We start from the raw sequence: 15,032 nt of genomic DNA, 5'->3' as shown, positions 1-15,032 counted from the left end.
TTATGCCACAGTCTGAGCATTGGCTTCAGACCTCACATTAAAAGCACCAAATAAAACTACAGCAAATTCAGAAAGAAGGATCCCAGAGACCAATTTCAAATGACAATACTCAAGACCATTATCTGGCAAAGTAAATAACACCACTACCACCAACAAAAAATATTGGATGAATCAAACCTTTTAAACTGTTTTGGATATTGTCAGTAACTTAGAATCTTTTTATTCTGCCAAAAGCCATCACATTGTCCTCTTAATATCTCAGCCTCTTAAGTTTTGCAATCCTGGCTGTTTAATATAAATTTTAAATGTATGTGTTAGCTTCCATTGAACATGAATAAAATGGTTGCTTCTGATCTCAACATCACACAGGATACAAATAATAATACAAATAATACGAAGTTGAATTTTGACAAAGATGTAAATGATACTGCTTTCTTGATCCCCACTCATCTAAACTTTACAAAGTTAACAAAATTTCACAAAAGTCAATCTGCTTTTTTTCCAGAGCACTTAGTTTTCCACCTTTACTTATTTTGATGCAAAATGAACCATAACTGAAGATCCCAAACTAATTCCCCAAGGAGTCAACACCATTTTGCCAGCTTCGCACATATCCAAGCCATTCACCTTCCTTAGTTGGAGATGTTTACATCATAAAGCTGAGATCTCTTGCAATAATTGGGCCAAAAGAAGTCTAAAAGGTCTTATATAGCATAACAAATCCAAAACTGGGAAAATTAGGAAGATAAGGAGAAAGTTTGCTTTGAAACATAAGATTGTTCCTTAAGTATTATGTTAGTGCTTAACAAGGTTACCTTGAGAGAAAACCCTAATTATATTCCAGCTCCAAATATTCATCTAAATGATAGATTCAAGTAAGCTATGAGAGAAATAAATAAAAAGTCCAAATCTATAAGACTTACAGGAAAAAGGAGAAAATCTTAACTAAATATCTGTTAAGAGTGTAGTAGGAACAAATAAAGTACATTATCTACCCACATTCTTAACTACTCATTTAGCTATCTACTTTTCCTCCAATCCACCTGGGTTTATCATGTGATGAGTATACATTCACTCTCTTTCCTTTACCATCTTCATCTTTTTGGCTTAATGATAAAATCTTTGAGAGGCATCCATCACCCTAGATGTTATTTATTGAGGTTAAACTTAAGGCAATATTAAGAAATTATAATATTTCTAGAAGCTACTGTTACAGGGAGGGCGAGAGTGAAAAGTTCTGTAATCCCTTGAAAATGTGCCTCAACCAAGATATCATTCCTTTGGCACTATCCTGTTTGAGTTTCATTTAAAAATGGTTTTACCCTGGGGCACCTGGGTGGCTCACTCAGGTGAGCAGTTGAGCAGGCTTGCTATGGAGTTTGGTTCAGGTCTTGATCTCACATTTCTTGGGATGGAGCCCAGCGCGTTAGGCTCTGAGCTGACTGCATGGAGCCCACTTAAGATTTTTCTGGTCTCGGGGTACCTGGGTGGCTCAGTTGGTTAAGTGTCTGACTTTGGCTCAGGTCACAATCTTATGGTTCGTCGGTTTGAGCCCCCCGTCGGACTCTATGCTGACAGCCAGCTCAGAGCCTGGAGCCTGTTTCGGATTCTGTGTCTCCCTCTCTCTCTGACCCTCCCCTGTTCATGCTATCTCTCTCTCTCTCAGAAATAAATTTTTTTTAAAAAAGATTTTTCTTCTCTCCCTATCTCACTCTGCCTTTCCCTTGCTTGTGCTCATGCTCTCGCTCTCGCTCTCAAAATAAATAAATAAGCTTTTAAAAAAACGGTTTTACCGTAATCAGTTTTCCAAGGAATGAAATAAAATTGTTTATAGAAGAAAAGGTCTTTCATAAGCAAGAAGCTTAAGAACACTGTGAACAGGGGGAAGGGCAACCCTTCAGCCTGGTGGTATTTTCCAGACAACAAACTGCAAACAGCAGCCCTGTTCACCCTGGGATTTTGTCCTATCATTGATAAAATGTAGCCTGTATAGAAGGCTGGGCAAAAGGAAAGGATGTCACTGGAAGGGCATTACCTATCCTTAAAAACTGAAACCTCCCTTCAGAATTGAGTTTGGGATCTATGTGTATGGGCTGTTTTTGTCCGCCATCAAGAGCTCAGGAGAAACCAATGTGATACTGGCTGAAATTTAACTCAGATGGTAGCAATTCAGGGACTGTATCACTTAACTCTTTAGGAAGTTGGAGAAAATTCAGGCTTCTTTAATATAATTTAATCATGGTCAATGAGGAGAAACCTCTGGAAAGTGAACCGTTTCAGAATGTGTTCAGTTTGGTCCTCATTTAAAAAGAAAAGAGGAATCTTGATTAATCAAGGAACACCTGAGCCTACCCATCTTCGTGACAGAGAGTCCTTTCTTTTACCATCTTCTCTGTTTTTCTCCTTTACTTTCTCTATCCCTATCACTTGCCTCTTCTTACTTGCATTGATTGATTGATTGATTGAGAGGCAGGGGTAGGGAAGAGGAGGCGGAGAGAGAAAATCTTAAGTAGGGTCCATGCTCAGGCCAGACATGGGGCTCCATCCCACAACCCTGAGATCATGACCTGAGACAAGTCAAGTGTGGGATGCTTACTAAGTGAGCCACCCAGGTGCCCTTCCTCTCCTTATTTTCAATACCCTCTTTTGCTTACCTTTCTTCTGTAACCTTTCCTTTCTCATCTTGCCATTCTTTCTGGCTTTTACCTTCTCCTCTCCCCAACCATTGTATTCTGTAATGACCTGGCTTTAGGCAAGAGCCTTTCAAAAACATTCTTTAGTCCCTAGTTGCAAAGAAGAAACAGCCCTCTACACCTTGCCTCATAAAAAGAGATTTTTATATAAAATGAATTCCACAATTTCTGGCAGTTTTGTTTTGTGTTTTATGGCTACTGATTATTTCAATTTGAGTCTATTTAAAGATTTCTTCATTAACTTTGTATTTAAAACATGAACATGGCTAGGGCGCCTGAGTGGCTCAGTCCTTTGAGCGTCCGACTTCTGGCTAAGGTCATAATTTTACAGTTTGTGGATTGGAGCTCCATGTCAGGCTCTGGTCAGACAGCTCAGAGCCTGAAGCCTGCTTGAGATTCTGTGCCTCCCTCTCTCTCTGCCCCTCCCTTGCTCACACTATCTCTCTCTGTCTCTCAAAAAATAAATAAACGTTAAAAGTTTAAAAAATAAAATATAAACATAGCCAGCTTATTGTTCTCTTTTTTTCCTGAATACAGTACATTCTATCATTAGAATTCCACATATTATATTCCTTTTTATTTCTTCTGTTGCAAATGAAAGGAAGGAAGGAAGGAACAAAAGAAGAGAGGAAAGAAGGGAGGGAGGGAGGGAGGAAGGAAGGAAGGAAGGAAGGAAGGAAGGAAGGAAGGAAGGAAGGAAGAGAAAAGTTCTTTCCAGGTTATCTTTCTTTATGTGACCCTACCATTTTCTCAGGATTGCTCTCTGGGCTCTGAAAAGGTAGATTTTTTTATACAGTGTAACAATATCTGCAAACTGGTTTCTATTATCTAGACGAACCAAGCTACATATCTAGACGAACCAAGCTACATATTTAGTTTCTTAGTTATTAGATCCACTGTGTGTATCTCCAAAGACTATTGCTATACCTTTGGATGGCAGTGTATTTTTCTGATAAACAGGTCATGATGAATTTGCACATACAAGAATTTCTTACATTTGTCTCCAGTCTCAGCTTATCACTTTTCTATACCTTCAGAGGGCATTCAGAATAAATTATCTCTGCCTTCTGCATAATGTTATTCTTTTCATAAAACCAGACTTTTGTTCTAATAGAGAGGAGAGTGGGCCCATTTCTCTTGCAAGAGATTTTCTCGGTTGTGATCATAAAGCTATTAAGAGGAAACTTTAACCCTCTCAGAAGCTAATGATAATCTTTCAAGTATTGCTCTACATGGACTTCTCATCTGTAAAAATGGGTAGATAAAGAAGCAAACGGATCATGTAACAACAACAACAAAGGTACACCTTTTTTCAATGGAGATCTACTGCAATGTATGTCATACTTAGTACAAATCTATGCCCAAGAAATGAAAGTAAATAACTACAGAGAAAAATGTATTCAGTAATTTCAGCTAATAGCATCCAGAAATCATGGGGGTAATATTTTTCTAATTCTGTAGCTGATTGTGTCTTTGAAAAAAATCTAAAACTACATTTAATATTTAAGGTGTAGTTTTCTAAAGACAGAGAGACATTTTCAAGATGTACTTAAAAATATTGATGACTCTGGAGATACACGTAATAAACACATGCCGGTATATCCCTATGACTAAAAACTGCATTCCAAGAAAATTAATAAAAATTAAGTGAGTCAGTATTAAAGCTTCCTCATAACTCTCAAGTTTATCAGATTTAATTATAGTACATTTCAGGATGATATATAAAATAGAAACAGAAGCAAAAACTTGAGCTACTTTTCAATTTGTTTTGTCTATCATAGCCTTAAAATCATTGCTTCCAGGAATCATAAATATCAGAAAAGTTATCTTTAGCAAAGATTAAAGCATATGCATTCTTTCAAGTTTTCTTGAATCCTTTAATTCTCTACTATTATAGCACATTTTATCCATTTCAATTAAAAAGAATATATCTTGACTACATTTGGCTACCTATGATTTCTGTTCTTTAAATACACATTTTTTTTGTTATTAGAGGCATTAAATAGGTATTAAAAATAAATTCTAACAAAGCAGTAATGTTGCAATGTGAGTCAATGTAGCTGTTTCTGTTAATAAATCTACCATATCTCAGTTCTTGAAAATTAGCTTTTCAAATCATTCTTAGTCTACCTTATACATCCTCAAGTTCTGTGTCTCTATAAGACCCGGGTGTGCAATAAGAAGTAGGTAAAATACTTCCTGCTTACACTATATTTGATTAAAGAGTTAACATACACATTTATATAAGAGTTATGATATGTAATTAAACATCAATGAGCAGTCAGGGTCTATTACTTATACTCCAAACAACAATACAACCATACAGCTGATCATTAAAGGTGTGTGTGTGTATACACATTTGTGTGTATTTAAAATCCTTTAACAAACTGAAAATTATGCACATAGAGCTTACAGAGACTAGTCATATTTACATGTTGAAGTATTAGATGGAATTTCTTAAACCAGAATGAAAATGTTTTCTAGATGCATTATAAAACTCTGATGATTTAGTAAGGATTGATATCATGGAGCAGGAAGTAAAGGAATCAGATGCATGCCCATTAATACTTCAGAAGTCTTACTTTCTAAAAGTTCTATCACTATCCTGCTTCTTCATTTTGTACATTCATCCCCTACTTGCACTCTTTGTGATTTATTTCAAATTTTATGATTTAAGAACAATTTTCCTGAAGCCAACTGAGATGTTTAGATATACACAAACATTATTGCAATACATTACATACACAGCTATGCACTCCATTTTCTGAACGATATATCTTTGTTCCTCAAGATTTTTTCCCTAAGAATGCAGAAAAGGAAAACTAGGTGGAATTTACACCTGGAGGAATTTGCACAGTGTGTCCAAGATTGAATGTTTGAAATTGACAAGAAAAAAACACCTGGTAAGACCTCTGAGATATATGCGAGTGTTGTCTTTGACACAGCAGTTCCTCTTAAGCCTCTGAGACACTAATGGCATTTGGCAGCCTCAAAACAGACCCATGATCCCCATCCATGTGATTATACTATCCAAAATATTAAAAGATTGACTCTAAATCCAGGCTACCATTCAGTTTTAAAATCAAAATTTGTATGCTTAAGCTTCTTATTTTTTGTATATGTTGGCTATCTAAGTGAAGAAAAGATGACTTTCTTAATATTGCCACTTAATTCTTATTTAAATATTGCTATTAAATAGTTGCTAACACATGCTTCAGAGGAGGTGCAGCATTAGCTATAGCTGGAAATCATAGATTCTCACCTAGGTTTCCTATGTAAATTTAAACAATAATGTGCTTCCTTGCTTCCCTTGTTTTACTCTGAGGTCAATATTTTGTTTTGGCTTCATTAGTCTTTGTTTAACTAAATAAGATTGGTTGATTATCTTACTCAAAGGTTATTCAAATAAGTGTGTAACATCTATCACTATTTACTCTCATTTTTATAAATATTCTATTATTAAGTGCTATTTTCTTCCTAAGCAGAAACTCATTAGTGTAACCAATTAATTGGTAAATAGAGAAAAATATATTTATATATTTTTACTACAAAAAATTAAGGCTTAAGGTCAAATGCATGCTTAAAAATATTACCATCTATCACATTTACGTTTTATCCCACAGTTGGTGCCAATCTAATGCAAAATAGTGGATCAATATGTAATATTCCAAAATAAATGTTTAGAGCATTAGGCTCAGAGATAATCTACTTGAATTCAATGCAAACATAGCAATGTCAAATGAAGTAGATGTAGTCTTTGGGCTGGGAGAATATTATCTTCATTTTCCCCTGGATAATCAAGTCATTGCACAGAAAACATTATGATTGCTAAGTAAACGTAACATTTTAATGTAATTATGAGGAGTTTGTATCTATCTTTTACTACATATAGGTTTGTGCACAGAACTACCATAGTAAATTGAATTAACATTGAGCCATCTATTAAAAATAGGATTAGTCCATTAAGCTACATACTGCCATTCTTATTACTCTACCATTTAGAAGGAAAGCAAGGCTTCATTAGTAACAATTTAAAATCTCTAAAATAAAAACACAACAGTGTGACCCACCTCCCAATCCTGGTCGCAGACGATTGTCATAACCATCTAGGAGTCGGTCCAAAATCCTGGTGAAGACTGTGGTATTGTCTTTAAGTTCATCTTGTAATGAGGGTTGTCCATAGCTGAAAAAAGCATAAAGGAAGGTATTAATCTAAATTACACATTTCTATTAAAACCTTTTCCCAAATAAAGCCTTTCTTGGATTTTCCTACCTTATTTTCTATTGAATCTTAATTTGAAAATTCCTTCTAGTAACGTAAAAAAAAAGTAATATTTTAATTTCTACCATTTTCTCATATTTGTTCTCACAGATGATAAGTTCTTTATTCTAATATTTCTGCTATGGAAGTAAAATTACAGGAAATGCCTTTTGTCTCTTTATATGTATAAATTTCAGCATATATACAATGCTTAATGCATGTTTTCTCTGAGCAAGCAAAAATCTTAATGCATGCTAGGGACAGAAAAACAAATCTGTCAAACCTCTTCCAAAATTAAAAAAATGTGTGTATGAGCTACCAAATTAATAATTTTGTTTTCATTTAATTAGCATGCAGCATTAGTCTAAGATTTCACCTAACAACATACTCTTCCTTCAGTCTGCTTTTTTTATATCTATCTTTGTCCTTCTGATGTTCTTTCAGGGTATTTAGATGAGACAAATAGTTTAAACTTGTTTCTTAGGATAATTATAGTTTCAAATCAGTGTGTAATTTCCATTCCCCTAAGGTCTATGTACCAATTCTTATAATGTGTCTATTCAAACCTCTAATTGAATTTTTGTCATTTCTGTCTTAAAAGAGATACCTTGAAAAAAGATGTGTTCCAATATTCTTAATTTATGGTTCAGTAAACTGTAGTGTGGACAATATTAGCATTTTGTTTAAGAAAACACAGCTATTTGTGAGCAGAGCTTAAACTCGAACTCAGTTTTCTTCAACTTTTAGTCTAAAATTTAATTCTATTCTTCTATACTGGTATATTGTTTCTATTTCAATCTTTTCAGTTGCAAGTATAGTTCTTACCCCTTACCACTAATCTTTTAGTTTCAACCACATAGTGACCACGGTTCAAATACCATGTGTATTTCTTATATCAATCACATTATCATTTATGCTCATTGAATTAGTATTTTATGTAATGATTAGGATGACACCTCCAGAATCCTTTGAGAGAAGAATTTTCAATCTTAGGGTGGATCACAGTCACTGACATATTTCAATAATAGCTCTGACCTTGAGTAAAGGAAAATGAATACAGAGTGTAAACTAAAAAATGCTACAAAAATATTACTTTCATACTTTCAACCTAATATGCTTTTGCCTTCACTGTTGTGTGTTTTTATTACTACTCAATGTAAAAAAAAAAAAAAAAGTAACATTTGAAACCAGGATTCATTTATTTGAGCAGAACTAGAAATATAATCAAAGTATCATTTCAAAAACAAACACTATTTTTTAAAAAAAATTAATCTTATACTGGCAAAATTCAATGGCCGTTTCTCTGATAAAATTTTAATGTAATGAAGCTATTATAACTAAAAGCTCTGCAAGATATTCAGTATATGAAATGCACCTCTATGAAACAATTTCTCATTCTCCTAAATTTGACATTACTACCATACAGATTGAGTTTACTCTCCTTTGGCAAAATTAAACTTCTTACTAGTTTTTTAAATCAAATTTTTACTGAGCTCTGTGTCTTCCAGGATATCTCATTAGTAGGTAACACCAATAAAGCATAAAATAGTTGTCTGAATGCAATTATTTATAAAAACTTGTCACAAACGAACTGACATGCATGCATCTTTCAAGGATATTGGAAGGTCATCTTGATAAAGGTGGGAAAGAAATGCTAGTACACTTTAAGTTGTGAAGAGGGCCTGATCAAGGAGTCAAAGGAAGAAAGCAGTGAAATAGGAAGAGAAAAATATGAGACAGGGTGACGTGACAGAGCACAATTAGATTGCTGATAGGATTCCTAAAATATGCAGTTATTACCTTTTCCTGCATTCTCTTTGTGTTTAAGCTTATACCAAATTCAGGAAATGTTTTTATGTCTGGTTTTATCTTATAAATGTCATTTCCAGCAATTGCATTCATTGAAATACAAATGCCAAAAGAGACTTTTCCCTCCCTCCCAGAAAACTAGTTCTGCTATCCCAAACGGAAAAGTAATCTTTATTTCTTGTGATTTTTCTAATCAGGTTTTTCTTTATCTCTACTTCTAATTTACCGTGTCCAGTTGTAATTGTCAGAAAATAACCCCAGGATAAAGATCAAGGTTGTTTACTGCTCTTAAACACTTATGCCAAGGTAAGCTTTCCTAAACTGAAAATATAATTTGAAGAGAAATGTCAGTTACAGTACCTGATTTTGATTCCATATGAACCACTATATAATAAAACACTGTGCACTAACTCCATCTACAGGTCATTACAATAGTAACACTTATAATTTTTCAAAAGCAATGAAGAACATTTAACTCCTCAGATTAAGAGTATCTGGTAATAGTGAATCTCTTCTTCATCTGGTAGTCATTATTTACCACACAAAATAGCAAAAAATAAAAACACAACTTCTCAATGCAAAAAATCCTCCTAAATTCTTATCTTTCCAGACCAGTCCTTTTCTCCACCTTAATTCATGAGAGTTCACTTTCCATCACATTTTGAAGAACCTTAGGTGTTTATAATGCGTCTAAGACTTTCTTATGGGCCATCGGAGTAGACTACGGAAGAAATATAAAGGCATATAAAGAAGAATCTTTCGTTCTTCTTGGTTCTTTGGTCATTTATGTCATTGCTTCTATAAAATGTTTATATGCTTGATTTGATCATTAGCAAATATTTTGAATATGGTTAAGCACATTACTAAATTTTTATCATTACTTGTCTCCATAGTAGTTATGCTTAAAGAGAGAAGTTCAATTTTACTTAATGTTCTCAAATATTTGTTTGGTCAATTCTGCCTTAATTGATGATACAAATAATGGTTTCAAAACAGAATATGCACATGCATTTATGGAGACGTATGACTTTCAAATTACAAATATTATTTTAAACTTTACACTTTTATATAGTCACAAGTTACTCTATGATCTTTATAACTGGCTAGAAATGGTCTTGCTGGAAAATCAACTCACATAGCACAGAGACGTTAATTGGAGTAACTTTTTCTATGAACTAGGAAACCATTTATTTTGTTCTGTTACAACTGAACAGTAAAAAGTTCAATTTAAGATTTAAATGTTGAATGAATACATTCCTTTAACAAAAGCGTGTTAAGTGTATTCTAACTATCACGCAAATAAGGTGGTTATTTTTTCATAGTGTTCTTCTTTATTCTTAGTTGGAATTTTATTGCAGTTAAGTTTTTTGAATTCCCTTAGTCATGAATTCATCCAAGGACAATTTTCTTTCCCCTGAAAGAATAAGTGAAAAGTTACAGAAATTCTCATGCAGATTTAAAATAAGGTGCCCCCACCTTCTTCCAGTCAATGTGCTCAGAAGGAGGGTCCAGGCCCAAAGATAGTCAGAGAGACCCGGACTTTTCTTCATCGTGGGCTTGTGCAGCTGAAAAGTAGAACAAGTAGAGATCAATGTCTCTTGCAAGAAACATCAGGTTATAACCACTAGGGCTGACTGAGGCAGTTCAGATGAATGCTTTGAAGTCAGGAAATGACCTCACTGGGATATGACACCTCATTGGAAGCAATGGAAACCTGGACCATCCATTCTCTACTTTTCCTTCCATTTTTCCATTCAGAAATATATCAGTGCCTTAATTTCTCCTGTAAAAGAATACAAGTTGAAATGTTTTCAGGTGACAATACTGCTCAACATGAAAACTGAGTTTTTTTTTCCTCCAGGGTTTATATTTCCAATATAGTTTGAATTACTCTCTTCTTGTTTATCATCTGAGAATGTTGACCTTTCTGATTTGAGTTTCCATGCCTGAACTGTGCATTGAAAATTTTAAGCTGATGTCTGTAACGGGGAGAATATACTTAGGTGCTGAAATGGGGTAGGTTAATATGTTTCAATGGCTGAATTCACCTTTGAATTCTGGATTTAATTCGGTTTCAGAAGCAACTGTATTTATCTTTTTAAAAAAAAAACACAAGAAACACACTGTTGAATGCCGAAGTCGTGCTTATATTCTCTGCCTGTGATTGCCTTGTTAAATATGCTCACTAATGCTTCTGTGAGGCTAAAGGACACACTTTACAGTCAAGCCATGTGCTGATCTCTCTCATACACACAAACCACACTCACGTAAATGCATACAAACATGCCCACACATATCTTTTAAGCCCTCTTGAATTCTGCCAGGTTGCTGCTAGAAAATGTTTCATCTCAGACAGATGGGAGCTAGAGTGCTCTGCTTTGCATGAATAAGGGAATCTTTTTTCCCTCTTAGGTAAAGTGCAATCAATCACCATCTGATTGTCGAATTTTAGACTTGATAGTGGGATGCTGGAGGAAAGGAAGAGTATGGAAAGCTTAGAGAATTTTGAAAAACTAGGATCTATCTGAGGCGACAATTTTTAAAAATCAGTGCACTACCTGGGTAAGGGGCAGATGTGGTAACACTTTATTTAATTAGCTATAATTAATGGCAACTATAGCATGAGAAATGTTAAAGGTATTTATTAGCACCTCCCTGAATCTATACTCCTTAGTACAGTGAGTGATTAATGGATTGCATGTCTTTTAAAGCATGTTTTTCATTAAGCACTCTATAGTTTAATGTGGTATGCCTTTAAGTACATCTACACAAATGCTTTCCACACTCTTGGGGATCATTTATATCAGTAAAAACCATTACAAACAGGCATGTAAGCAATGAAACATAATTAATGTGTTTAGAGTGAAATGGTCTAGATCCAGAGATAAGAGCTATGAGCTTCATAGTTCCTACTCAATTTAGTCACCGGTTTTGGCATAGATGACAAGAAATATTGGGTAAATATCGTTACGTTAAAATATAGCATCTAAATTGCACAGTTATAATTCATCCTTGCGTTAATCTTCAACATCGGTTATGAAGAAAAACAATTTGTCTTATCCATTAATAATTGTTGGTCTTGATATATATTTTTAAAAAGGTGATTCCTAAAGGGGCAAATGAAACAAAACAAAACCCCAAGGCAAGGTACCATAGCTTTTCCTCCTCCTCTGGCATTTCAAAGAAAAACAAACCTATCATGGCACTTGAGTTGTTGAGCAAGAAAGTTTCTTGCAAATACAAACATAATAGTTTAAAAGAAATGCTAAGCCGCCTCCCTACCCTTTTCCACCTTCAACCTCCCCCCTGCCAAACACACACCCGCCAAACACCTATATCCCATGCCGCCTATATCAAATGAGAAGTTGAGTTTTCCAGGTTCAGAACCAGAAAGACCCCTGCACCAGAGGGCATTTTAGCAGCGTCCACTGGAAAGGAGAAAAGAGGCATTTTTGCAGCCAGAATGAAAGAGTGCCTTCCCAAGGATGGAATATTAACACAGGTTTTCTGTCCCAGCGTCTTAACTTTAGACGATACCCCCCAAAGCCCCTCCCCACCTCATCCCAGCTCCCTCTTGGAAAAAAAAAAAAAAATGAAAACAACATGTCACCACCCACCCCGCGGGATACATTCACATCTGCCTAAGAAAGGGGGGAAAGAAAAGAAGAGGTACAGAGAGAGGGCAAAAAATAATGCTTCTCTATCGCTGCGGTTTTCGCCCTGAAAGAAAAACTTTCGCGGTTTCTACCTGCTGTGGGATCAGGCTCTTGACCTGTTCCCTCTTTCTCTTTTTTTCTCTAGCATTCCCGTCTCTCGAGCCACGAAAAGCCACGTTCAGAGCTGCGCGTGCAGCGGTCCGAAGCCGCACTTACCTCGGGCCCCCTCTGGGCTCAGGATCGCTCCAGACCCGGGAAAAGTGTGCGAGAGGCAACGGCCGGGAGCCCGCAGCCGGCGCGAGTCCGCCGGTCCCCGCGCGCCGGGAGCGGAGCGGCGTCCGCGCGCTGCCTCGCGCTCACTCGGTCTGAGCCATCATGGACTCTGCGTGCTCCTTCGCTGAAGATTTCACACCCAAATTTGCTTCCCAGTATCCGATCTGCAGCTATACAACAAAAGATTTCTCTTTACCAAGACAGTAGTAATACGTCCCAGGGCAAACCGGATGTGAAATAGGCGGTGACTTCATGCCAGAGAGATTTTATTTTAGAAAGGAAGGTGGTACCAGCCTCTGGATCTGGAGACCAATCCGCCCATTTTTTATATGCAGCACAATTTAACTTGCATCGCTCTGGCCCTAATCCCCTTCTCTCTGGCTGCAGACTCAAATCCTTCCACAATCTGCTGCAAGCTTTCCCTTTTTGGTGGGGAGTAGAAATGAGGCAGGAAAGGGTATAAAGGGTTAGAGGCATAGGGACTCCTCTCAGAACCTTTTCACACTTTCAATTCATGAACACCGTTTTAAGGTGTGCCCATTAGAAAAACAAAACAAACAGCTGATCAGTATAACTAGTCCAGCTTTGATCAACGATTCAGCCGCTGTGTGCATATGAATGGACGCAGGGAGCCGCAGGGTTGCACGTGTGGAGAGCCGCTGCCCCCTCGCCCGCCTCCCTCGCACGCACTCCCACACACATGTCTGAGTCCCTGTGTCTTGCAGAGTCACGAATGAGGAGGGATGGCGGGGAAGAGTTCCGTCCAGTAGGGAAGTGGCCACCGGTTTCTCGAGGCTCTCGCACTTTCACAGGTTGTGAGCGCTTTCCACCCCACCTTGGTCTGTAGCTTAGAGGACAGCAAGAAACGCGCTCCGGATCCGGGTTCTCAATCTCTGGAGGCAACTGTTTGTCTGTTTACGTTACGTAGGAGAAAACACAAGCTCCTTTAAATAAGAATTGTGCTGGGTTCCCGGAGCGAGGAGTATTTAACTTTAAATAAATCACCCAGATCATTTCTAGGTTTGGGAGTCATATCTCCATTTCCGGAATCATTCCCTTGCCTCGAACTCCATCATTCTCCGGATTAGGAAAATGGGACTGGGGGAGGAGAGAAGATTAACAAGATTTTTAGAAGTCAGGATAAAACAGTCTTTGACTTTTTTTCCCCCCTCTGTGCCCTCTTCTATTACTCTCCCTGGTAGCTCTCCACCCACGAGTAATTATACACTTAGGGAAGGAGGGTGTGTTCCAACATCAGTTTAACTAAATCTCCAAGGAACTAGGGGAGACTGTAGTTCTCTCTTCGGATTTTGTGAATGGGTGTTTGTAGCAGAGAGGAGTTGGCTACTCTCTTCCTGGGAGTGCTTTCTGAAACGACCTGAAATTCTGGAAGCTGTCCCTTCAACCCTTGCTCCCAACTAGGTATGGAGGTGCTGAAAAGGTGGGGTGCCTCCATGTAATGCTTCTAGTGAGTAAGGTCCGGACTTTGATGGGCTCCCTAGTCATTTTGTCCAAGACTTCTAGCATGGGAGACGTTTTGGATAGGGGCGGAGCTTGGCCAAGTGAATTTTAAAAAACCCTAACTGGTCAGTCTATACTCTTCAGGGCTTTATGATTCTACAAGCGTTCCTTGACCATGTGCTGCAATGCAATCAGGTTACATGGTTACAATTTAAGACAGGGGATTGAGATGATCAGGAATATAAAATTGAAAACCACCGTCAGAATCAGGCTTGGTTATCTTGAGCTTTGAAAGGGAAATGTTAGTGAGAAATGACTTCAGAAATAAATTTTCAAGGAAGAGAGATTTGAAGATCATCTTATATTGCCTCCTCTGTTCAGACACAACAAAGGTCAAGATATCCTTAAAGATATCCTTTGAGAATCATCATAGCTTCCCTATGTGATATTACTCAACTTTTAAAATTTATGTGCTTATCCATTAATTCATTTATTGATTGAGCAGTTCTGAGAATAAAACTCACTTTAGTTAACAACTGTGTTAACTAAAAAACACTGTTTTCTTACCTGACAATGTATAATGCAATTCCATAGTTATGTTTTGATTCAGCAAAGACTAATACTCCCAGAAATGTAATCTTTTCATCTCTTTTTTTTTTTCCCCTGGTAAAATTGTCACAGCTGCTTTTACTCGTCTACTCTGTTCTGCAAATGGGAATAGCTTTCTGTCCTATATCTAATGCCACACAACCAAATCATTCTACTGATTGTTTTTTTTCAACCAGTTACTGAAATGTTACCATTTGCACAATAATCGTGTTGAGAAAAATGCCAATCACATCTTTCTTTAGGCTGAAAGTATTATGTGACAATTGTGCA

The 15,032-nt window shown here is 36.7% G+C and overlaps 1 protein-coding gene across 1 annotated transcript in view; it reads right to left on the bottom strand.

The window, feature by feature from the left end:
* The window catches only part of GABRA1 (gamma-aminobutyric acid type A receptor subunit alpha1), a 60,990-nt gene extending 48,204 nt beyond the window's left edge, over window positions 1–12,786 (bottom strand). The window contains exons 1-3 of the mRNA XM_039219358.1: window positions 12,636–12,786; window positions 10,240–10,328; window positions 6,764–6,876 (exon numbers count right to left, since the gene is read on the bottom strand). Coding sequence (XP_039075289.1) covers window positions 6,764–6,876; window positions 10,240–10,313 — 187 coding nt within the window. The 5' untranslated portion in view covers window positions 10,314–10,328; window positions 12,636–12,786. The remainder of the gene's footprint in view (window positions 1–6,763; window positions 6,877–10,239; window positions 10,329–12,635) is intronic.
* Between the last annotated feature and the right edge of the window lie 2,246 nt (window positions 12,787–15,032).

The sequence above is a fragment of the Hyaena hyaena genome, unplaced genomic scaffold, assembly GCF_003009895.1.
Source record: "Hyaena hyaena isolate Hyena2069 unplaced genomic scaffold, ASM300989v1 scaffold_814, whole genome shotgun sequence".
Taxonomy (NCBI): Eukaryota; Metazoa; Chordata; class Mammalia; order Carnivora; family Hyaenidae; genus Hyaena; species Hyaena hyaena.
The sequence above is the reverse complement of the archived record's forward strand: the minus strand, read 5'-3'. Positions and strand labels throughout refer to the sequence as shown.